Raw genomic sequence first — 26,090 nt, forward strand, 5'->3', positions numbered from 1 at the left:
CTAGAATTACCGCTCCGCCTGAGTTACAGCCCCAACTGAGGCGTGACGGAATTTCTCCCCCTGTGTTTGCAGTTACCCTATCACTGGGTAGTATTATTAAAATCTCTCCTTAGTTAAAGTATTAGCCACTGATTTTTTTTTTAACTTGTGATTTCATTGGAAAATTGTTTCATCCAGAATGTTTTTCAGACAATGTGGAGCATCAATGCATTCCTTTTTCTTGCTAAAAAACTGGAAGAGACGATGATCGGATTTTGTTGATATTGAACATCTGTTTTCCAAATGTGAAGAGCTATTGTCATAAACATGTGTAAAACTTGTTCTGTATAGTATTACCACAGAGATGTAGAGAACTGATCTGTGGTGCAGTATATAGGAGTGACATCATGTGGTGGTAGATTGTGGCTTTGCATATGCACAGGAAGCTCTGATCCCCATTGTGCTGCCATTTAGAAAGCAACTACCAGCTGTGTACTAGTACATGAGTTTCCCAGCTTAGTGACCTTAGCGCCAAGCATCAACTTCCATGCTACTGAAGGTAGCTACTGCAGGTCTTAGAGAGCCCTGTAATGTACATCATCAGAACAGCAATGGGTGTAAGCAGCGACTTGACATAATTGGTATCCACAGAAAGGAATATGAATAAATAAAGCAAGGCTCTATATCCATGAGGAGGAGATGTTCACTATGGTGGCATGGTTGAACCTAAAACTCATTGGGGGTATAACCTTTATCGTACTGTTTTGTTACCCAGCTTACTAGAGCTGTAAAATGTTGCACATCTCCACTGTCCAGTTCGAAGCATTTAATTTTTGCTTCTAAAGTTCTTACATTTTTGTCACTTTAAAATAATTCAAAACGTTTTGGGGGCAGGTGGAGCACGTTTCAGTGGGGGAGCATTTGGGAAACCGTGATCACAATATCATTAGGTTTAGAGTAGTTATGGAAAAGGACAAAGAAAAATGAAATGTGAAAATACTCAACTGGAGGAGTGCTAATTTCAGTGAGTTGAAAAGGGATCTGGCTCAGGTGAATTAGATTAAAAGATTGGTAGATAAAACAGTAAATGAGCAATGGGAGGCCTTCAAAGAGGAGAAAGTTCAGGTACAGATTACAGACATTTCCATAGGGGGAAAGAACATAAGAACATAAGAAATAGGAGCACAAGTTGGCCATTTGGCCCCTTGAGCCTGCTCCGCTTGGCTGATCTGGTCTTGGACTCAGTTCCACTTCCCTGCCCGCTCCCCATAACTCTTCACTCCTTTATCGTTCAAAAATCTGTCTATCTCCACCTTAAAATATATTCAGTGACCCAGCCTCCAAAGCTCTCTGGGGCAGAGAATTCCACAGATTTACAACCCTCTGAGAGAAGAAATTCCTCCTCATCTCAATTTTAAATGGGCGATCCCTTATTCTGAAACTATGCCCTCTATTTCTAGATTCCCCACGAGGAGAAACATCCTCTCTGCATCTACCTTGTTGAGCCCCCTCAGTATCTTATATGTTTCAATAAGGTCACCTCTCATTCTTCTAAACTCCAATGAGTATAGGCCCAACCTACTCAACCTTTCCTCATAAATCAACCCCTTCATCTCAGGAATCAACCTAGTGAACCTTCTCTGAACTGTCTCCAATGCAAGTATATCCTTCCTTAAACAAGGAGACCAAAACTGTACACAGTACTCTAGGTATGACCTCACCAATGCCCTGTACAGTTGTAGCAGGACTTCTCTGCTTTTATACTCTATCCCCCTTGCAATAAAGGCCAACATTCCATTTGCCTTCCTAATTACCTGCTGTACCTGCATACTAACTTTTTGTGTTTCATGCACAAGGACCCCCAGGTCCCTCTGCACTGCAGCCTTTTGTAATTTATCTCCATTTAAATACTAATTTGCATTTTTATTTTTCCTGCCAAAGTGGATAACCTCACACTGTCCCACATTTTACTCCATCTGCCAAATGTTTGGCCACTCACTTTGCCTGTGAAGATTTCTTGTGTCCTCCTCACAACTTGCTTTCCCACCCATCTTTGTATCATCAGCAAACTTGGCTACATTACACTCAGTCCCTTCATCCAAGTCATTAATATAAATTGTAAATAGTTGAGGCCTCAGCACTGATTCCTGTGGCACCCCACTAGTTACGGTTACCCATTTATTCCGACTCTCTGTTTCCTGTTAGTTAGCCAATCCTCTATCCATGCTAATATATTACCCCCTACCCCTTGAGCTTTTATCTTGTGCAGTAACCTCTTATGTGGCACATTATCGAATGCCTTCTGGAAATCCAAATACACCACATCCACTGGTTCCCCCTTATCCATCCTGCTCGTTACATTTTCAAAGAACTCCAGCAAGTTTGTCAAACATGAAAGCTAGAACTCCCTGGATGACCAAAGATATAGGCCTAAAAATTGGATAAGGCCAGAAAATGAGTGCGGGCAATGTGAACCGTCACGTGCCCGTGCACATTCTAAGCGGTGCAAGCTGCACACAAAATTCATGTTGCCTGCTCATTCTAATGATTGCAGCGCTGATGTCAATGATCAACACGCTGCTGATTTGCTTAGTGCTGAACAGGTGGGGGTGGGGACGGGGCAATTTTGGGTATGGTCTACTGGCCAAAAGATTTTGGCCTAGGCATCCCTGCATTACTGAAAGGGGAGGTGCTTTGTTGCAGAAGCACCTCATTGGCATTATGAAGAACACCATGGGCCAACAGCCAAGAGAGAGATCAAGGATAATTATGATGTGGCCTTGGCCAACGCAAACGGCTCCAATTTCCTGGCCATAGAGATGAAAATTAAATAGAAAGAGGAAGCTTATGATTAACGTCAGGCTCAGAATTCAGTAGAGAACCAAGCTGAATACAAAAGTACAGGGGAGAACTGAAAAAGAAAAAACGAAGGGAAAAGTAAGTTTTTGAGAATAGATTAGCGGCTAACATAAAAGGGAACTCAAAAGTCTTTTGTAAACATATAAATAGTGAAAGGATAGTCAAAGGAAGGGTGGAGCTCAATAGTGATCAAAATGGAGATTAACTTGTGGAGACAGCAGGCATGGCTGAGGTACTATATGAATACTTTGTATCAGTCTTCACTGAAGAAGCGGATACTGCCAATGTCAGAGTAAAGGAGGAGGTGATCGAGATATTGGATAGGATTAAAATAGATAAAGAGAGAGGGCTAGATTTTACACTTTTGTGCAGATCGCCCAAAAATGGGCATTATTTCCGGCGTGGGTGGTAAAATTGGGTTTTCAGATCGCCGGCTTGTCGCCAATTCTCAAAGCCCCTCGTCACCATTTTTGAAATTTGACGTTACCACGAGTGATATGAAATGGGTGTTAGCGTTAAATCTCTCTGACCTTCTGCCCTAAAGTGTCGCCGTCCTTAGCAACGGCACGGCAACGCTTGTTTCCTGCGATTCAGGAGGTCAGGGGTCATCATTACATGCACAGAAGAGGAGTCAGAGAGAGAGGGAGCAGAGAGGGACTGAAAGCGTGTGCCCGTGTGGTTTGTGCTTGTTTGGCTGTTGTGAGAGGCACGAGGGAAATTCACCAGCAGCAAAAAGCCTACTAAACACCAAGAACATAGTTGGCACCGAGTTTTTGTCCAACAAATAATATATAACATGGAAGGGATGGAGAAGACCCTGGAGCTGGTAGCCAGGAACACTGGTGGCAGAGGGCTCCTCGTGGTCCCGGAGTGTGGCACTGCACCCCAAGGTGCCGCACCACCATTGCCAATGACACGAGAGCTAGGAGCAACATCTTGCTTCTGGCTTAGAGCACGTTCCCACCTCGGGACCGTCCGCTCCTGTATCCGTCATGAAGCAGTGCCTGAGGAGCTCCTTGGCCCAGCTTGGAGTCAGAAGGGGAAGGGGTAGAGGTGGGGATGAGAAGCAGGGGCGGGGGGAGGGTTGGTTTTTACAGAAATACTGATGATTTCAGACAAATGATCGGTTTAAATGTTTTTTATTTAACAAAACCTTGTTGCGCATTGGCTCAGATAGCTGCACCGTTACACGCTGGTGATTCCTTAACATCAAAGGGTTTAATTACACTTAACTTCAATCAACTTAAAGTTTAACTGTCACCAAGATGATACCCACCATTGATGTATGACCTGCATACCCAGCATTGTGTCAGCCTTGTAAATGCCACCAATGTTCTTTCAGGCAAAGCACTCATTTATGAGCTCCTGACGTAAGAGTCTTGTAGCTATCATGCCACCACGGGCCCTTTCATGCGGTCTACAGGGGGGGCAGGGGCATGGCTTCAGCATCAGTCTGATTGTCTGGGCCGTTGTCAGCATCCACCTTCTCGTCCTTTTCTTCCTCTCTCTGCTGAGGTGGACTGTCAGACCCTTCTGGCAATTCTTGTTCCCTCCTGATAGCCAAGCTGTGCAGCATGGAGCACACCACCGCAAATTGAGCTACCTGCTCAGGGTGGTATTGGAACTCGTCTCCTGAGTGGTTCAGGCATCTAAAGCACTGCTTAAGCACTCCAGTGATTTTCTCCCCAATATTGCGAGTGGCTTTGTGGCTCTCGTTGTTTCGGCTCTCGGCTTGAGTGTGAGTGTCAGGCAGGGGGGTCATCAGCCAGGTGGCGAGGCCATATCCTTTATCACCAAGCATCCGGCATTGACCTTGTGGCTGATTGTTAAACAAGTCAGAGACAGTGCTCTCACGCCGGATATAAGCATCATGGATGCTGCCTGGAAATTTAGCATTCACTGCCATAATAATTTGCTGGTGGTCGACAACGAGTTGCACATTCAGGGAGTGGAATCCCTTGCGGTTCCTGAAAACCTCTGCATCCTGAAAAGGTGCCCGCATCGCGATGTGCGTACAATCTACTGCTCCCTGCACTGTGGGGAAGTTAGCAATTTGGTAGAATCCTGGAGCCCTCTCAGTCTGAGCCTCCCTGGTCATAGGAAAGCTGATAAAGTCCACCCTGCATGTGTACAGGGCTTCAGTTACCTGTCTAAAGCATCAATGTGTGGCATGCTGAGTTATACCGCAAATGTCGCCAGCTGAGGCCTGAAAAGAACCCGACGCGTAGAATGACAGTGCCGTGGTGACTTTGACCTCGATGGACAGTGCAGTACTGATGGTGCTGGCAGGCTGCAGATCTCACCTTATGAGCTGGCATACCTCAGTGATAACCTCTTTATGGAAGCGCAGTCTCCGAAGGCAGGTGGTGTTGGGCAAGTTGAGCTAAGACTGCTTCTCCCTCTACTTGCTGGGGGTGTAACGTCTGGTCCTCCTCATCAGTCTGGCACATCTTACATTGGGCATATAATGCTGTGGAGTGTATCTTCTGCCATCTCGAGTCTGCAGCATGTAATTTATCATCTAGAGAGGTTGAGAAAGGACAGGCTCCATTCCAATAGCTATCTGTTTTCCACCGATTGGTCACAAAGAATGAATGTCCCGACGAAGACACCTATTAAATTCCAATCGTCCACAGTATGATAAAGATGTTTGTCCAGATGTTCACATCACCTCCAAAGACCTCCAGAGTACATCCAAACTCCCCCGAGGTTGAAGCAGAGCAGCCTTTTAAATGATGCGACATGTGATTTAGAACATGGTGTCCATACCGCTGTGAGTAGTTCTGGTTAGTTCTACTTTTTCCCGGCGTTTTTTTGGGCGAGCGATATTGTGTGCGAGGTGGTGAAAGTGACGCTGAGCGATCTCCTGGGCGTTAGTTTCAGCAAATGTGATCTTTACAACAAAATAAAGTGGGAGGTCGGTATTATTAAATCTCGGCATTAATTCGGTGCGGAAAGTAACATTGGACGATATTATGGGCGTTGGTTTCGCCCATTCTGATGATTCTGCCCCAACAAAGTGGGCGGGCGGTATTATTTTTTCCCGGCGTTATGCACATGGGAAAAGTAGCGCTCGGTGATAAGTGTCCAAAAAATGGGTGTCAGTTTCCATTTTGTGGCTAAATGGGCAATAGCTGGGCATTATACCTCATTTCGGCGGTAAAATGGACGTTAAGTGGGCATTATGCATGCAAAAAAAGTTTTAAATCCAACCCACAGTACTTAAAAGGTTTCCAGCGCACAAGTAGAAAAGTCACCCGGTCTGGATGGGATGCATTTGAGGTTCTGAGGGAAGTAACGGTGGAGATAGCAGAGGCTCTGGCCACAATCTTCCAATCCTCCTTAGACATGGGAGTGGAGCCAGTGAACTGGAGGATTGCAAATGTTACACCCCTGTTCAAAAAGGGGGAGAGGGATAAACCTGGCAACTGCAGGCCAGCCAGCCTAAAATTGGTGGTGGAAAAACATTTTGAGACAATAATCTGGGGCAAAATTAATTGGCTCTTGGAACAATTTATGTTATAAGGAATGGACTTGTTAAAGGCAAATTATGTTTGAATAACTTGTTTGAGTTCTTTGATGAAGTAACAGAGAGGATTGATGAGGGTAATACAGTTCATGTTGTGTATATGGACTTTCAAAACACATTTGATAAAATACCACATAATAGATTTGTTGGCAACATTGAAGCCCATGGCTGTGGCTGTGGCTGTGGCTGAGGCAGTGGCTGTGTGGATACATAATTGGCTAAGCGACAGAAAGCCTGGAGTAAGGGTGAGCGGTTGTTTTTCAGACTGGAGGGAAGTGTATAGTGGTGTCTCCCAGAGGTCAGTGTTGGGACCGCTGCTCTTTTTGATATATATTAATGACTGGACTTGGGTAGACGGGCATAATTTCAAAGTTTGCAGATGACACGAAAGTCGGAACTGGGATAAAAAGTGAGGAGGATAGTAACAGATTCCAGGAGGACATAGACAAACTGGTGAAATGGGCAGACACATGGCAGATGAAATTTAATGCAGAGAAATGTGAAGTGATTTATTTTGGTAGGGAGAATGCAATATAAACTAAATGATACAATTTGAAAGGGGTGCAGGAACAGAGAGACCTGGGGATGTGCATACACAAGTCTTTGAAGCTGGTAGGACAAGTTGAGAAGGCTGTTAAAAGGCATAAAGGATCTTTGACTTTATTAATAGAGGCATAGAGTACAAGAGGAAGGAAGTTATGCTAAACATTTATAAAACATTGATTAGGTCCCAGCTGGAGTCTTGTGGCCAATTCTGGGTACCGCACTTAAGAAGGATGTCAAGGCCTTAGAGAGGGTGCAGAGGAAATTTACTAGAATGGTAGAATGGTATGAAAAACTTCAGTTATGTGAAGAGACTAGATTAACTGGGGTTGTTCTCCTTAGAATAGAGAATGTTAAGGAGAGATTTGATAGCGGTGTTCAAAATCATGAAGGGTTTTGATCGTCAATAAAGACTGTTTCCACCCACAGAAGGCTCAGTAACCAAGACACAGATTTAAGATAATTGGCAAAAGAACCAGAGGCGACACGAAGAAAACATTTTCGGCAGCGAGTTGTTATGATCTGGAATGCACTGCATAAAAGTGTAGTGGAAGCAGATTTAATAATGGCCTGGATTTTCGGTGGCCTATGACGGCGTGTGTCGCCGTATGTGCCTCAAGTTCCTGGTTTATGCATGGGCTGTGCATTCATGAAAACTCAGAACTTATGTTCTGTCAAGAATTAGGGTGCCCAGCGAATGCCCCTGAAACTCTCATAAGGCCTTCTTTTGCCAGTGTAAGGATGAAATAAATATTAAAATAACATTTTAAAAATAATTTTAACATTCAAACATCTATAAAATAAGTTTGTTATTTTTGGCTCCTTGAAAATTGTTTACATTTATTTTTCAACAAATTAAATGTTTGTTTTTAACTGCTTAATTAAATTATATTTTAATTAATATTAAACATATATGATTTTTTTATTTCAAGTTTGTGTACATCTGTTTTTTGCGTGATTCCTATCAATCTTATGGAGATTAATTATTATTGCAAGCGGGTTGGAGTACAAGAGTAAGGAAGTCTTGCTACAATTGAACAGGGCTTTAGTGAGACTACACCTGAAGTACTGTATATTGTTTTGGTCTACTTATCTGAGGAATGATATACTTGCGTTGAGGCGGTGCAAGGAAGGTTTACTCGTTTGATTCCTCGGATGAGAGGGTTGTCCTATGAGGAGAGATTGAGTAGAGTGGGCCTGTACTCTGGAGTTTAGAAGAATGTGAGGTGATCTCATTAAAGCATAAACAATTCTGAAGGGGTTTGACAAGGTAGATGCTGAGAGGTTGTTTCCACTTGCTGGAGAGTCTAGAACTAGAGGGCATAGTCTCAGGATAAGGGGTCGGCCATTTAAGACTGAGATGAGAAGGAATTTCTTCACTTAGAGGGTTGTGAATCTTTGGAATTCTCTATTCCAAAAGGCTGGATGCTGAATTGTTGAGTATATTCAAGGCTGAAATAGTTAGATTTTTGGACTCTAGGGGAATCAAGGGATCTGGAGATCAGGTGGGAAAGTGGAGTTGAGGTCGAAGATCAGCCATGATATTGAATGGTGGAGCAGGCTTAAGTAGCCAAATGGCCTACTCCTCCTAATTCATATGTCCTTATAATCAAATGATGTTCTTGGGATCAGAAATTGAAGTGCTGAAGAATACTATTTACCAGTTCTAAACAAGCCCATATTAGCATAAATATTCAGTTGCTTGCCAATTCTTCAAGTACACTGGAGAGTAGTAACAGAATCAGAAATTCTGAACCAACATAAACACCCGACTAGTTATAAAGGAAACACCTACTAGTTATAAAGGAAATGAAAACTGATGTTAAGGTGGTAGCTATCTCACCTGTTGGTTACAGCATGATTTGTTGAAAGGGACAGAAGAACAGAGAAATCTAGAGCTACAAATGTATCTCGAAAACATAAAAAATAGGAGCAGGAGTAGCCCATACTGTCCATCGAGCCGGCTCTGCCATTCATGGCTAAACTTCTACATCAACTCCACTTTCTTGCCCTATCCCCATATCCCTTGATTCCTTTTAGTGCCCAAAAATCTATCGATCTCAATCTTAAATATACTCAATGACTGAGCATCCTCAGCCCTCGTGTAGAGAATTCCAAAGATTCACAACCCTCTGAGTGAAGAAATTTCTCCTCATTGCTGTTCTAAATGACGACCCCCTTACCCAGAGATTAAGACTCCTAATTCTAGACTCTCCAGTCAGGGGAAACAGCCTTTCTGTATCTACCCTGTCAAGCCCTCTAAGAATTTTATCTGTTTCAATGAGATCATCTCTCATTCTTCTAAACTCCAGAGAATATAGGCCCATTCTACTCAAGCTCTCCTCATCCCTGTCATCCCAGGAATCAATCGAGTGTACCATCATTGCACCCACTCAAAGGCAAATATATCCTTCCTTGGGTAAGGAGACCAAAACTGTATACACTACTCCAGGTGTGTTCTCACCAAAGCCTTGTATAATTGTAAGATTTCATTACTCCAACCCCCTTGCAATAAAGACTAACACACCATTTGACTTCCTACTTGCTTACTGTACTTGCATGTTAACTGTCTGTGATTTAGGTACAAGGACACCCAAATCCCTCTGAATACTAACTTTAACTAACTTCTTAACATTTAAAAAACATTCTGCTTTTCCATTCTTCCTACCAAAGTGGCTAATTTCATATTTGCCTACACTATACGCCATTTGCTACCTTCTTGCCCAATCACTTAACCGGTCTATATCCCTTTGCAGCCTCTTTGCATCCTCTTCACAGCTTACTTTTCCACCTAACTTTGTATCATCAGCAAACTTGGATATATTACACTTGGTCCCCTCATCTAAGTCATTGATATAGATCATAAATAGCTGAGGCCCGAGCTCTGATCCACATGGCAGTCCACTGGTTACACCCTGCCATCCCGAAAGTGAACTGTTTATTCCTACCCTCTGTTTTCTGTCCTTTAACCAATCCTCAATCCATACTAATATATTATCCCAAATTCTATGAACGCTAATCTTGTATAACAACCTCTTTTGTGGCTCCTTATCAAATGCCTTCTGAAAATCGAAATATACTACATCCAGTGGTTCTCCTTATCTATCCACTAGTTACACCCTCAAAAAATTTTAATAGATTTACCAAATACGATTTCCCGTTCATAAATCCGTGTCGTTTCTTCCTAATCATATTATGGTTTCCCAAGTGCCCTATTATCACATCCTTAACAATAGATTCCAGCATTTTCCCAATGACTGATGTTAGGCTAATTGGCCTATAGTTCCCTGTTTTCTCTCTCCCTCCTTTGTTGAACAGCGGGGTTACATTTGCTACTTTCCAATCCATGGGGACCATTCTAGAGAGACATGAAATACTGGAACTATTTCCACTGGAGCAGAGAAGGATAAGAGTACTTTAATAGAGGTTTTTTTTTAAATTATGAAGGCATTTGATAGGTTATATAGGGAACGATTACTTCCTCTTGTTGGGAGTCAGCAATAAGATGATCAATTCAAAATTGTCACTGAGAGTAGGAGAAATTCTTGATACAGAGGGTTGTTCGAGCATGGAATCCTTTGTCACAGAGTAGTTAAGGCAGATACAATTTTAAAGACAATAGATAAACATTTGAAGCAGAGAAGGATACAGTCTATGGGGAAAGAGCAGTACAATACGATTAGATTTGGAGTGCTCTCGCAAAGTGCCAACATAGACATGATGGGCTAAATGGCCTCCTTCTGTTCTGTAAATTTCTATGGGTCTGCAAAACTCAGACCAGGTGCTTTGATCTGACAGCTGTTCGCGTCTTGCTTCATCAAAGTATTAATGGGATATGCAAGTTTAAACAAGGTGTGAAAAGTTTATTGTTAGCCTATTTTATTTTTAGTTTATTTTTAGCCAGATGCTCTATTGTGTCTTTACTCTGGTTTGATTGACAAGTTTTCACCATTTAGTTAGTTCATGTTTTCCAACTGTTTAGCTCCACATTACAATAGTAAGACAGAACTCTATGGAGCTCAAGCATCCATGTTGTGGGTTTCTAAGACACAAGTTATAAGACTCTTGGGAGATGGGGGACTCCCAAGAATTTTGAAATGCTGTTATTTTAGTCACACAAAACTGTTTAAAATATCAGAGACAGTTGAGTATTCTATTGGAATTTTATCAGCAGATTTAACTTGCTCTGTGTATCATCTTACACCGAGTCACTTCAGGCACAACATTGAGCTTTACTTAGTAGCCTGTGGAATCTATCTTTTACAGTGAGTATGAATGAAGAGTTTTGGGAGAGAGCCCGAAACATAATGGGAGGTATATTGATGAAGAATGCACAGTTTCCATTGAAACAGGATATTTGTAGACGTTAAGAGATATGATTAGAGCTTTAAAAAAAAACACACGCCCTCTTCAGATTACTGAACACTGAAGTTGGTTGTGTTATAAAGCATATAACTGTATCTGACAGAATAATTTAAAGATGGTATCTGGCTGCTCCTTTGGAGGATGCAATGCAACATCAGTAAATATAAATGATTGTTTATTGATGCTGCTATTGGTGCCACCATTGGTGCTTGCTGATGTTTCTGGGTGTGCAGAATGCTCGGCTTGCTTGTACAGGCAAGGGGTATGTATGGTTTTGAATTGCTGGTTTTTTGCACCTTTCCAAGCCATTGGCAAAAGTTCAGTGGCCAGCATCGCAACAAGCAAACCACTGTGCATGTGCAAACTAGCACATTACAGTCATCTCTGTTTGCCATCTACATTGTGAAATCAGGCCGATGGTGTGGATAGAGAAGATGGCGCAGCCTCAGTATATTGGAGAGCTGCTTCTACTTGAATTGCTTCTGTGATATAAGCGTTGCATATTTTGTGTCAGCTGTGTAGTGTGTGCATATTTACTCTGTGATATTGATGCCACAATGGATTGTACAGTTGGTGTCCTATACAGCAGCAGTTATTCGCATCAGAATACAACAGCTGGAAGCATAGGAATTTGTAGCTGAGAACTTGAGTACAGCTTTCATCCTACCAAACTACTAGGGCTTACAGGAAAGCAATTTTAGTTAAGTTGGTAGGTTGCAGATGTGGAAAAAATTGCATATTCCAGACATGTGAAATAACCACTAATTATCAAGTTGTGTTACCGGTCATGCATATTATATATATAATGGGCCATTATTTATTGTCGGAGTAAATCTAACAGCATCTGCCACTAATTAGATTTGCTCTTGCACGTTTAGGTTTGAAACTTTTTGTGTGGCAAGTTGCTGAAAGTATGAGTTGATAATGTGGCAGCAAGGGAAACAGGGCATCTGGAACCTGAGTGAACAGGGAAAGCAACTGAGTATCTCCTTAGCCAATCAGATTATAGGACTGTGAAATTAACAGTGCAAGGACTGAGAAGGAAGTGTAATTAGAGTGGATGAATTCAATGCCAGATCAGGTACAGAAAGAGAAATTCTGGCCTCAATTTTGATCGAGTCTGTTTTTCGGTGCACTTACCGGAGTTGTGCCGCTTATCTGCGTTCCGATATGCGTCGAAAAATTTTGTTGCCATTTTGGCCGCTGTCCGGCCTCTTCACTGCAGTCATGCAGTGTGGCCAGTTGAGTCGGGGGTGGAGCCAACATTCTGTGCCGAAAACTGTGCCGGGACGTCGGCACATGCGCAGTGGAGTCCGCTGGTGATGTCCACGCATGCGCAGTAGCGTGGCGATGGGCTCCTTCGGTTAAAGTTCTCTGCATTTATTCTGCCTCCTTTCCTGGGCTAGGGGCGGGCAGGAGAACTGATAGAAATCACCGGCAGACAGGAACACTATCAGTTCTCCTGCCCGCCCCTAGCCCTGGTCGAGTGGCCTCCAGGCTGTACTCAAAGAAAACCCAAAGGAAACCCTTTGAGCATGGCTCCTGTGGAACTGCTGAGTTTACCCTATAGTTTTATGACAGAGTATCTTGGTGAATTTGTTTGTTCATTAAGATAAAGGATGAGGAATGGAATATCTTTTTCTTTTATGGAACTGGTTACACTTACTACCATCAGGTTGAGCAAATGTTTTTTGCAGTGTCGAGTTTCTATTTTAATGTAGCCTATCATTCGAGGTTTTGTTGCAAGGTTTGGTGGTTCGTAAGGCTTGGTGGTTTAGTTGCAGGTCCTCTCCGCTTCCCTCCCCTATCCCAGGCCGAATGGCCTACGATGTACCTACCTGCGCCGATTTCTTTAACTCTCCGCAGGGGTTTTCTGAAGTGGCCACATATGCTGGCCCAAGTAGAAATGGAGTAACTATTAGCTGGCCAAAGTTGCCTAAATAGACAGAACTAACGTAAGTGGCTGGAAATGCCCCGTTTTGAGAAAAAATAAACAAACTTAAAAAAATCGTAACTAACTCAGTTATACTGGTGCAAATTTGATTGGGGAAAATGGGGATTTTTTAAGTTACGCCAGAAAAACCTCCAAAGAAAACAAAGCAATTCCTGGCCAAAATGGAGCCTAAAGAATGGAAGAATGAGGCAGAGAGGAAAAGTTTCCAAAAAGAATTTATTTTACATTTAAAAAAATCTCCAGTAACAATTAAAACCTGAAGGAATGGGACTCCACACTTGTAATAGTTAATTGTCAGTGTCCGAGAGGTTGACTGACAGTTATTAAGACTTACCACACCATTAAAAGGGTACTTAGACTGAAATGGTTTAGCTTTCTGTGCTGTGTTTAGTTCGTAGCTACTGTGCAAGTACAGCAACTTCACGCCATTCAATGCATTTACATAGTGAGCCAAACAGCAAAATGCTGATTATGCAAAGCTAACATCATCTCGGACAGCAACTTTTAACTGTGCATCTGCCCTTGCCTGAAGTTCCTGTAGCATCTGTGCATAAATAACAGCGAGTGCCAATAGCCTCACCATTATTTTGACAGCAAATTATAGGCCATTAACATTTTTACTTTGGTCTTTGAATTATTTATTCAAGTGCAATTTATTTTCATCAGTACATTCACAGTTTGTTTAGGAATTCAATTTCTTGTGGTAGTTCAGATTAATTTTCAGGACTTTCGAAACTGAATGTAATTTTTTTCAAGACTGCACTTTGCTCGCCTGTATTGTAAAGGTAAAGAGGAGGAATACTAATTAGTAATGCCGCCTTTTAATTAAGAAGTTGTTAACTAATTTGAAAAGAAGTCTCGGCATTTGCAGTTATATTTTGCTGAACATGCTGGTTTTTCTTCAAGTGCAAGGGATTGAAAGGATTACGGGTACTTTGCTTCCATTTTACAGCTAAAGGTAATTAACTTGCAGTGGAGAAATGGAAGCCAAACGTAGTTTTACAGTTCCTGAATGAGGTCCATTATCATTTCATTGTACAGTTGTATAGTTAAAGCCAAAGAATTTGGAGTCCTTTACTTCTGTAGTAAAGCTGGTGTAAAACAGATTTCTTTTATTGATACTTATTTCCCTTGGCGGTATGTAGTTATGTAACTTTTGCACAGAAGTTCATAGTTCTTAACCAGGCAAGTAAGTTGGGCAATTTCCTCGGATCGTTCCTTTATACTTGTATTCGTGATTCTGCTACAAAAAGCAGAGGAAATCTTCCTCCCACGTGTCCTTTTTGCTTCACTTCCAGAATATGTTTTATCATTATATAGAATCAAAATGAGAGTTTTGTTTAAAGATAGTGGTTGCATGCTGGCAAATATTTCATTTGTGCACAAAGTTTTAGAATAACTCTGAAGCAGATTTGTGGCAAAATGCCAGGATGCATCCAGATCTGCCAAATTCCTTGCCACCGAAAATTTAGTCCATCTAAGATTTTTGCTTTTATGGTTCAGTCATCATTTAGTGTAGCTGGTTGTCCTTTTAGAACTTTATAAATAGAGTTAGTAGCATCTCATTGTCCCACTGTCACAAGAGTTTTTGGGCTGGATTTTCCGGTCCTTTGCACACTGGGTTTCATCCCGTAGTGGCGTGAAAGGCAGAGGGAAGGCCTAAAGCGCAAACTATTCCCGGCCGGTAACTTTTCCGCCCTGTCTCCTTTTTTGCCCCGAAGATGTGGGATCTTATCAGAGTTTGGGTGAATGTCATTTTTTTTATATAGGCCCATGCAATCTCAGCAATCAAAACTATATTTAGAGAGTTGGTGGGGCTTTGGCTAAAGTGCATATCAGTATGCACCTCCAAAGAAGAAAGAGCATTAATTTTCCCTAGTAACTGCGTAAGTTTCTTCCCACCATCTCGGTCGAGGGCCTATTTTACTGTGCAAAGATGGGATTTAATGGACCGCTGCCAGCACGACATGGCTTCCAATCAAGAAAACTTATTTCCCACATCTTGTCATAACCAGAAAATATGAAAAGATATGAATTAGGGTGACATGTTCTTAATGTCCTCTCCAAGTGAGCATGGTCGCCATGGGCCTATTTTACTCCATGAATAATTACTGTAAAGAACTCTCTTTTTGCTGGGTATTGTGACCTTATAATTGTATTAAATTAGCAGAAATGAATTACATTTTTTTCTTAACAGCCAGCTCAGAAGAACTTGGAGATCAAAATTCGCTTGATAACGCCGGTGTTGGGTGTTAACTAGGAGCTAGGCATCTGGGACTGGTGCTCAATGCTGTTCATGCCTGACGCAAAATTCACTTGAAATTTGTTAGAGGCGAAAACACTTGACGTACCGCCGGCTAACGTCATGTAAATCATGACGTCAGTACGCATGCAACACCTCCTCTTGCCACATTCACTTTTGCCGCCTTACGTAATGGCTGGCGTTTATGACACTTGAAAAAGTTGGACTGCACAAGGTGGTGAAATAAATCGGCTGCGTTATTTAAACGGAGTTGCTGCCAGAGCTCAGAGGTCTCGGTCAGAGCTGCATTTGATGCTCGCACAGACAGTAGGGTGTTGGCGTCATTCTGTTGCTGACTCGTCAGATTGACTACTAGTATCTGGGACAGTTTGGCTGCACTCTCGGAAAACTTTGAAATCTCTATCTCGCTGTGACCTGTGCCATGTAATGGGGGCAGTGATGACATACCATGTCGTCCTGCGGCGCCAACTTGAAAGACGTCAGCTGCTAAGGCAGCTTAGGGCAATGTGGTTCCTCCCCAGAGGAAAGACCCCAGATGGCGGGGCAGAAGGCTGTACACACGCAGTGTTTACCATTCGCATTACTCTTATCTTGAGATGTCTGAGGAACAGTGCTTAAGAAGAATGAGGTTCCGCAGGGAGGTGGTCACGGAGCTTTGCCACCTTCTGTGGACATACCTGGCAGCTGACATCGGCACCAGGACCTCACTGTCAGTGGCATTGAAAGTGACAGTAGCACTGAACTTCTATACCACCGGCTCCTTCCAGTCTCCTGTAGACGATATATGCAACATCTCGCAGTTTGCACTATGTTTCCACTATGTCGGTGGTGCAGCTCTCATCATCATCGGCAGTCCCTTGAAATCGAAAGCAAGTCTTGCTTCCACTCTAAAAGTGAATTCTCAGTTGGCTCTACAGTCCAATGCGGGAATTACAATCTCTGTCACAGGTGGAGCAGACAGTGGTTGAAGGAAAGGATGGGTGGGGAGCCTGGTTTGTTGCACGCTCCTTCTACTGTCTGCACTTGATTTCTGCATGCTCTCAGCGTTGAGATTTGAGGTGCTCAGCGCCCTCCTGGATGCTCTTCCTCCATTTTGGGTGGTCTAGGGCCAGGGATTCCCAGGTGCCAGTGGAGATATTGCACTTTATCAAGGAGGCTTTGAGGGTGTCCTTGAAATGTTTCCTTTGCCCACCTGAGGTTCGCTTGCCATGTCGGAGTTCTGAGTAGAGCACTTGCTTAGGGAGTCTCATGTCGGGCATGCAGACAATGTGGCCCGCCCAACAGAGCTGGTGGAATGTGGTCATTGCTTCAATGCTGGGGATGTTGGCCTGAGTGAGAACACTGACGTTGGTGCATCTATCCTCCCAGTGGATTTGCAGGATCTTGTGGAGGCAGCGTTGGTGGAGTATGGCGGAGAAGCACTATTGGCACGAATGCCTAACCTCATTTCTCTTATCTGGAAGGAGGAGAGCATGCCAGGAGATCTCAGAGATACAGTAATCGTGACCATCTTCAAAAAAGGGGACAATCAACTACAGAGGAATCTCCCTGCTATCGGCCACTGGGAAAGTCATTGCAAGAATGCTCCTCAACCGTCTTCTCCCCGTGGCTGAAGAGCTCCTCCCAGAGTCACAATGCAGATTCCGTCCACTAAGGGGTATAACGGACATGATCTTCACCGCGCGACAACTACAAGAGAAATGCAGGGAACAGCATCAACCGTTGTACATGGCCTTCTGTGACCTCACAAAGGCCTTTGACACTGTCAACCGTGATGGACTATGGAGTGCCCTTCTCCGTTTCAAATGCTGCCTAACTCCCGGATGTTGAGCCCACGCTTAAAGGCCCACTTAGTGCTACGTAGCACCTCCAGGTAATTGTGCAATGCCATGATTTAACACTTCTAGCAATTCTTTAGGCGTTAACACTGAATTTCGTGTTTGGGGACCGCGCCTGAAGTGATGTGTTAAAAATTTCTCTCATGCGGTGACACCGCATCAAAAATGGCAGTACCAAATTTCGACCCCTTATTCTCTAGATGTTTCTTGTAATGAAAGACTTTTAAAATTTATGATCAAGAATGAAATATGTAAGAGCTTTGGAGGGACAACAGTTAACCAGTGATTAACAATAAATAGAAAATACTTGCATTTATGTAAGCATCTTATCATATTTCAAACTATTTCAAAAACACTTTCACATGGAATTAATTACGTTAAAGTACAGTGACTGTTATGTGGACAAATGTAAACATTTTTCACATTGCCATTTATTTCATTTTTATGGTTTTACAATCTGTTTTGATGCTATTGCTTGAGGAAGGAACAATAGACAGGACAGCAGGAAAACATTTCTTCAAATGGTGCTGTGGAATCTTTTGCATCCACCTGAATCACCAGCTCAAATGAGCCCTCAGTTTAGCAATGACAACGCAGTACTCCCTCAGTGCTGCACTGGGGTATCAACCTAGATTATGTACTCAAGTCATAGAACAGAGCTTGAACCCATAAACTGGCATACTGTGGCCCAGAAATCCCGATTTCTCCTTCCCACGGGTGTGCGAATAGATTTTAGAAAAAAGATGCCCACCTACCTGAAGCTGCTGTGGACACGCGAGGTCCCGGTCCTGAGGCCTCTCCTGACTGCGCGTTGCAGCGTGTGCACGTCAGGACGTGCGCAGACCTGGAGCTGGAGTCACATGGCTCTGGGCAACCAATCAGGTGCAGTAGGATGAATAGACAGAAAGGAAAAGGAGGCGGGGTGGCATTGCTGGTTAAAGAGGAAATTAATGCAATAGTAAGAAAGGACATTAGCTTGGATGATGTGGAATCGGTATGGGTGGAGCTACGGTATACCAAGGGGCAGAAAATGCTAGTCGGAGTTGTAGTAGTAAGGTTGGGGACAGCATCAAACAAGAAATTAGGGATGCATGCAATAAAGGTACAGCAGTTATCATGGGTGACTTTAATCTACATATTGATTGGGCTAACCAAACTGGTAGCAATGTGGTGGAGGAGGATTTCCTTGAGTGTATTAGGGATGGTTTTCTAGACCAATATGTAAAGGAACCAACTAAGGAACTGGTTATCCGAGTCTGGGTGATGTGTAATGAGAAAGGACTAATTAGCAATCTTGTTGTGCGAGGCCCCTTGGGGAAGAGTGACCATAACATGGTAGAATTCTTTATTAAGATGGAGAGTGACACAGTTAATTCAGAAACTAGGGTCCTGAACTTAAGGAAAGGTAACTTCGATGGTTTGAGGCGTGAATTGGCTAGAATAGACTGGCAAATTATACTTAAACGGTTGACGGTGGATAGGCAATGGCAAACATTTAAAGATCACATGGATGAACTTCAACAATTGTACATCCCTGTCTGGAATAAAAATAAAACGGGTAAGGTGGCTCAACCGTGGCTAACAAGGGAAATTAAGGATAGTGTTAAATCCAAGGAAGAGGCATATAAGTTGGCAAGAAAAAGCATCCAACCTGAGGACTGAGAGAAATTTAGAATTCAGCAGAGGAGGACAAAGGGTTTAATTAAGAGGGGGAAAATAGAGTACAAGAAGAAGCTTGCCGGGATCATAAAGACTGACTGCAAAAACTTCTATAGATATGTGAAGAGAAAAAGATTAGTGAAGACAAATGTAGGTCCCTTGCAATTGGATTCAGGTGAATTTATAATGGGGAACAAAGAAATGGCAGATTAATTGAACAAATATTTTGATTCTATCTTCACAAAGGAAGACAAAAATAACCTTCCGGAAGTACTAGGGGACCGAGGGTCTAGTGAGAAGGAGGAACTGAAGGATATCCTTATTAGGCGGGAAATTGATGGGATTGAAGGCCGATAAATCCCCAGGGCCTGATAGTCTGCATCTCAGAGTACTTAAGGAAGTGGCCCTAGAAATAGTGGATGCATTGGTGATCATTTTCCAACAGTCTATTGACTCTGGATCAGTTCCTATGGACTGGAGGGTAGCTAATGTAACACCACTTTTTAAAAAGGGAGGGAGAGAGAAAGCGGGTAATTATAGACCAGTTAGCCTGACATCAGTAGTGGGGAAAATGTTGGAATCAATTATTAAGGATGAAATAGCAGCGCATTTGGAAAGCAGTGACAGGATCGGTCCAAGTCAGCATGGATTTATGAAGGGGAAATCAAGTTTGACAAATCTTCTGGAATTTTTTGACGATGTAACTAGTAGAGTGGACAAGGGAGAACCAGTGGATGTGGTGTATTTGGACTTTCAAAAGGCTTTTGACAAGGACCCACACAAGAGATTGGTGTGCAAAATCAAAGCACATGATATTGGGGGTAATATACTGACGTGGATAGAGAACTAGTTGGCAGACAGGAAGCAGAGAGTTGGGATAAATGGGTCCTGTTCAGTATGGCAGGCAGTGACTAGTGGGGTGCCGCAGGGCTCACTGCTGGGACATAAGAACATAAGAATTAGGAACAGGAGTAGGCCATCTAGCCCCTCGAGCCTGCTCCGCCATTCAATAAGATCATGGCTGATCTGGCCGTGGCTCAGCTCCACTTACTCGCCCGCTCCCCGTAACCCTTAATTCCCTTATTGGACCCCAGCTATTTACAATATACATCAATGATTTGAATGAAGGAATTGAGTGTAATATCTCCAAGTTTGCAGATGACACTAAACTGAGTGGCAGTGTGAGCTGTGAGGGGGATGCTAGGAGGCTGCAGGGTGACTTGGACAGGTTAGGTGAGTGGGCAAATGCATGGCAGATGCAGTATAATGTGGATAAATGTGAGGTTATCCACTTTGGGGGCAAAAACGCGAAGACAGAAAATTATCTGAATGACGGCAGACTAGGAAAAGGGGAGGTGCAACGGGATCTGGGTGTCATGGTTCATCTGTCATTGAAAATTGGCATACAAGTACAACAGACGGTGAAGAAGGCAAATGGTATGTTGGCCTTCATAGCTAGGGGATTTGAGTATAGGAGCAGGGAGGTCTTACTGCAGTTGTACAGGGCCTTGGTGAGGCCTCACCTGGAATATTGTGTTCAGTTTTGGTCTCCTAATCTGAGGAAGGACGTTTTTGCTATTGAGGGAGTGCAGTGAAGGTTCACCAGACTGATTCCCGGGATGGCAGGACTAATATATGAGGACAAACTGGATCGATTGGGCCTGTATTCACTGGAGTTTAAAAGAATGAGAGGGAAGGGAAAGGTTAGATGTGAGTAGAATGTTCCCAATGTTGGGAAGTCCAGAACCAGGGGACACAGTCTTAGGATAAGGGGAAGGCCATTTAGGACTGAGATGAGGAGAAACTTCTTCACTCAGAGAGTTGTTAACCTGTGGAATTCCCTGTCGCAGAGAGTTGTTGATGCCAGTTCATTGGATATATTCAAGACGGAGTTAGATATGGCCCTTATGGTTAAGGGGATCAAGGGGTATGGAGAGAAAGCAGGAAAGGGTACTGAGGGAATGACCATCCATGATGTCATTGAATGGTGGTGCAGGCTCGAAGAGCCGAATGGCCTACTCCTGTACCTATTTTCTATGTTTCTATATTCTCATTCAAAGTAATAGGAGTTTCGTAAGTCTGAAACTCCTATTACTATGAATGAGAAACACCTCCATAACACTAATAAAAGATAGAAAAAATGCACAACATATTTTTATTAATTTAAATTAAAGTTATGAATGTATTTTAAAAAATATATATTTTCCCAATTTTTAAAGAAGTTTTTTAAATTATGCTTTAAAGTAAACTTACCGTGGTGGGGAGAGTTTTTAACAATAACATGTATTTTTATGACTTTATTTCAAATTTTTTTGTGTGTATTTTAAAACTCATGCCTATAAAAGTAGGCTATGTGCCTGCTTTCATCAGGCGCAAGAGTTTTGAGGACATTTGCTGGGCAAGATATGCGTATATCCCGCAATCTTGCCCTTGCAAATGTCCTTGCTCCCGAGATGCCGAGGATCTGTCAAGTTAGAAACTTGACAGATCGGAAAAGCTGGTTTTCAGCGCATGCGCATTGCACGCTGAAAACCGGCTTTTCCAATGCCTTCCCGGGTCTGTAGAAACTCCGTACGGACCCGGGGAGGCCGCGTTTTCTGGGCAGTGTCACCTATGACCAATCATTGTTTATTTCCTAGACTGTGGAACTGCAGAGCTCAATATTGCAGTGCTGTTTTTTTAATCATTTAAATTATTTGTCAACTGGTTGAATCAACTTGAGCCTTAAATTAGTATAACAAACTCCAGCTGTGTAATGACTTTAGCGGAAAAGAATTGACATCTGTGCCATGGCTTTTCAATGAACAGCACAGTTAAGGAAATGCGTGGATTTTCAGATTTCCTCAGAGCACTAACTGTGCAGCCCCTTGGGAGTCTCTGGTCTTTGTCCCAGAATCTTGCTTTTCATGAATTTATTTTCTTTTTTTAAATGTTTGCAGATGGCTTTAACAATTAAAAGTCTATTACTAAGTGCTGTGAAACATACCCTTTCACTACTGAGAATATTACAACCTATTTCATACATCGTTAACTGAATGTGAGAATTTAACTAACTTTTTAATAAAGAAGTAAATCTTTGAATCAAATTCTATTTTATCGACACTTTCAAAGTACTTCCATTTTATTTCTACTTTCCTCAATTAAGATAAAACAATACTCTTAAGTAAGCAATGTTGATCTAATCATACATACTTTTGCAACGATCTTACATTTTTGCGAGCCAAGTTTTTTGTTTCTTTAATGTACATCTGAAATTAAAATAACATTATCCAGAGGTTTTGTAGATTTCTTGGTCTGAATGTGATATATAATATATTGTGTAACATGCTCTTTTGTCTATCAGTTAGCAAAGTAAATAATGATACAGTACTGTGTAAGACACCTGGGGGTATATTGATCTATGGAGAAAAATATTTTGCAGCAGTGCTTGAAATGGCTGTGTGAAACTTCAGAACTGCGAACATTCAGAAAGCCAAAGTGACTATCTAGTTTTACAATCCTTCTAAAAGCAATGTACAAAATTCTAGTTACTGCTTGTCAAAGCTAACCACACTTGACTAATTGTTACTGGGTGAACAATTCGACTCTGATTTACAACACAAATGTAGGAAATATAAACAGAATGAGAAAATCCAGGCTAATCACTATAATCCTTATTGTAAATGATCTGCTGCACCTACAGCTCATTAAAACAAAACTACTAGAATATTTGACCTGTTACTGTGTCCATTAACCAGGTCTATACATGTGCCCACAGTAATGGATGTGTGAGCTGCATCACCTACATTAGGCCGACACATGAGTTGTGTTTCCTATGTTAGGTGTGTCAATTGTATAAATTATTTCCTGGGATCTATTCATTTTTTCCTCTTTGTTACTAGTGACGCCTTTCACAACCATCAGACATCCCAAAGTGCTTTACAGCCAATCAAATTTCCTACATTTGTGTTCAGGTTCTAGTGCCAGTGGTTTGCAATATCTGATTACTTACAGAAAACACAGAATTAACTGGAAGATTCGTAACCAAATAGGGTGAATTTAACTGGGATTTGTGAATTTTATTTGTTGCAAATACCGTTAACGATGAGTTTGTAGCCACAATGAATTTTAAGCTGCATGGCTGACTGAAGAGAAAACATTTTCTCTTGAGAAATCTATTTTCCTTTTCCTTTTATTCTGATAAAACGGGCATTCCAAACTCCATATATGGCCTGCGAGTCCTGGATATCTGTAATCCTAGCAAACTATACCATGCAATATGCAAGATTTGCCGAATATCCCCTGACCGCAGAGAATTCGTAAATACTAACCTCCATCAAAAAGGGAAGACTTGTATTTATATCACGCCTTTCACAACCATCAGACATCCCAAAGCGCTTTACAGGCAATCAAATGTTTTTTGACGTTTAGTCACTGTTACAATATAGGAAACGTGGCAGCCAATTTGCACACAGCAAACTTCCACAAACAACAATGCAATAATGACCAGATAATCTTTTAGTAATGTTGATTTAGGGATAAATACTGGCCAGGGCACCAGGGATAGCTCCGCTGCTCTTCTTCGAAATAGTGCCATGGGATTTTATACATCCACCTAAAGAAGTAATGGGGCTGTCTTATTTGAAAGACAGCACCTCCAACACTGCAGCACTCACTCAGTATTGCACTGGAATGTTAGTCTGTGGAGTGGGATTTGAACCCACAACCTTCTGACTCAGAAACAAGAGAGCTACCAACTGAGCCACTGGCTGACAATGGTGCAGTACAGGTTGAATCTCCCCTATCCGGCATCCTCGGGACCTGGCTTGTGCCGAATAAGGGCTTTTGCTGGATGAGGGAAGGTCAGCGGCGCCCTGGCAGGGGGGGGGGGGTCTGAAGTGTCGGTGGGCTGCGAAGGAAGTGTCGGAGGGCCCTTGGCGGGCCGAGTGTCAGTGCAGCCCTAATGGGTGACGGCACGGCCCCAACGGGTGTCACTGTGACCGAGTGTCGGCGTGGCCCCAGCAGGCCGAGTGTCGGCGCGGTCCCAAAGTTGGGGTGGTGGTCGGCTGCGTTCTGCGCATGCGCCCCCAGCTGCCTGAATCATGCCGGACGAAGGGTGGTGCCGATAAGGGAGTCCCGGATAAGGAGGTCCAACCTGTACATTGGATTTCCAAGGTGTTGCCTCGCTGTGCAGTTTCCTCTGCAAAAAATGGTTGTTTCCCCTTCCCACCCCAATTTTCTCATCTCCTCTCCTGAAGGTGCTGACTCCACGCTGACAGACTGACCCAAATGGCTATTCATACATGAGGCTCGAGAACAAAAGTCAACAGTGGAATATCATAGCAGAGACTGACCCTGTCCCCAGCCAGTGACCTTGCATACAATTTTCTGACCGAGCTCACTGCATAGTGACCAGGAGTGGGAAACAGTGCTGGTTCATTTCCATCCTAGCCCAGGGGGTACTTAAAGCCAATTGCAGAAGTCCTGCTGGCACCTGAAATTTCCCAATGGCAGTTTTTGAAGGTTCATTTAGTAATTGTCTTGCATTGTTTAACAGCAAGATGTTTCATTACACAATCATTTCTACATTGGTTTATTTCCTAGAGTCCTACAGAAAACCGAGGAACATTTGGCATCCATCTCCGCGTTCTGGGAGACTGGACAGGTAAGTCCAAAACTTTACAACTGAATTCACAAATGTGTTAATAGTGTGTGTTTCCTTAATCTTACCACCAGCCAGACGCACAAGCTTGGATTCCGTCCTCAAATCTACCCTTGCATCCTTAGTAGTTAAAGTAATGCCAAATCTTTTTCTCTTCCCTCAAATTCATATGCAGATTACATATTCAGTTTACTGAATATTTGTTGAGCTACAGGAAATTCAATGTATGGCAGGCTGAGGTGAAACTTGTGTGGCATAAAGTTTAGGTATGAGTGCTGATAGAGAATATTTTCTAGTAAACTACATATCCCTTCCAGGCAGTCGCACCACAATTTTAGATCAAAACCATTTGGGTACAGCTGAATTTCCTGCACCCTGACCAATTCCTGTGAAACCTGCAGGCACCCATACTGTATTTTATGTCGGCGTAATTCAAAAGTAGGTTTGTTCATTCCTGCTGAATATACAAAGTCACATCTGTGTATGTTAGATACTAGGCCACTAATTTCCCAAGTGTTTTTCCAAATGTCTTTTAACAAATAAGTGGCAGGTTTTAAAGAAAACTTTTAGAAGGATATGCGGATAGGGTTAGATGAAGCTCATGTGGAGCATAAACAATGGCATAGACCAATTGGGCTGCATCTGTGTCTGTGCTATAAAGTCTATGGGTCCAAAATTGGTGGACATACTGCCCAAAATTGCGGAATTGATCGAAAAATACCAGCAAACCGCCCAGCACAAAATTGATCAGTGACATACCGCCAGACGGTATGCATAACGTCCGCCCCTGGACACTGCCGACATACCGCCCAAAATTGCCAAATTAGTGACTTACCACCGACATACTGCCGACGCTACAGACCGCCCTGGAAAAGTCGAACTTCAATCGGCGGTTTACATCTTCACCTGTGAAAATGTTTTTATCTGTCATCCCAGTCTCTCTCCCCCACCCCCTGCAGTCTCTTCCCCCCCCCCCCCCTCCGCCCCCCACAGAGCGAACTGTTCCCCCCCAAGTAGCGATCTGCCCTCCAAATAGCAATCTCCCCTCAAATAGCGATCTCCCCGCAAGAAGCAATCTCCCCCAAATGGCGATCTCACCCCAAGAAGCAATCTCCCCCCCCACCCTGTCCAAGAAGCAATCTCTCCCCCAAGAAGCAATCTCCACCCAAGAAGCAATCTCCACCCAAGAAACGACCCCCCCCCCCTCCCCACCCCACATACCTCCACAGCATTCTCAGGCCGGCAGTGTCTGTCGATTCTGGTCTGTGTCTCTTGGGGGGCAGAGCTTCGCAGCAGCATGCGCATGCGCAGAACTCGGGACCTGAAGATTTCAGAGTGAAAAGGACTCACTGCCCGCACACCGTTGGCTGCACTCCGCTCCGCCCGCTGCACTCCGCTCGGCATACCGGCGAGAAAAAACTGATGAAAATCGCGCACACTCCAATTCCTGACGGTATGAA

General features: G+C 43.0%; 1 protein-coding gene across 1 annotated transcript in view; it reads left to right on the forward strand.

Annotated features, from left to right (window-relative positions):
* LOC139274783 (NADPH oxidase 4) overlaps positions 1 to 26,090 on the forward strand; it is a 242,819-nt gene that overhangs the window by 145,363 nt on the left and 71,366 nt on the right. Inside the window, exon 12 of the mRNA XM_070891470.1 lies at positions 24,573 to 24,633. Within this exon, the coding sequence (XP_070747571.1) occupies positions 24,573 to 24,633 (61 nt within the window). The remainder of the gene's footprint in view (positions 1 to 24,572; positions 24,634 to 26,090) is intronic.

This window comes from Pristiophorus japonicus, chromosome 10 (genome assembly GCF_044704955.1).
Source record: "Pristiophorus japonicus isolate sPriJap1 chromosome 10, sPriJap1.hap1, whole genome shotgun sequence".
Classification (NCBI taxonomy): domain Eukaryota; kingdom Metazoa; phylum Chordata; class Chondrichthyes; family Pristiophoridae; genus Pristiophorus; species Pristiophorus japonicus.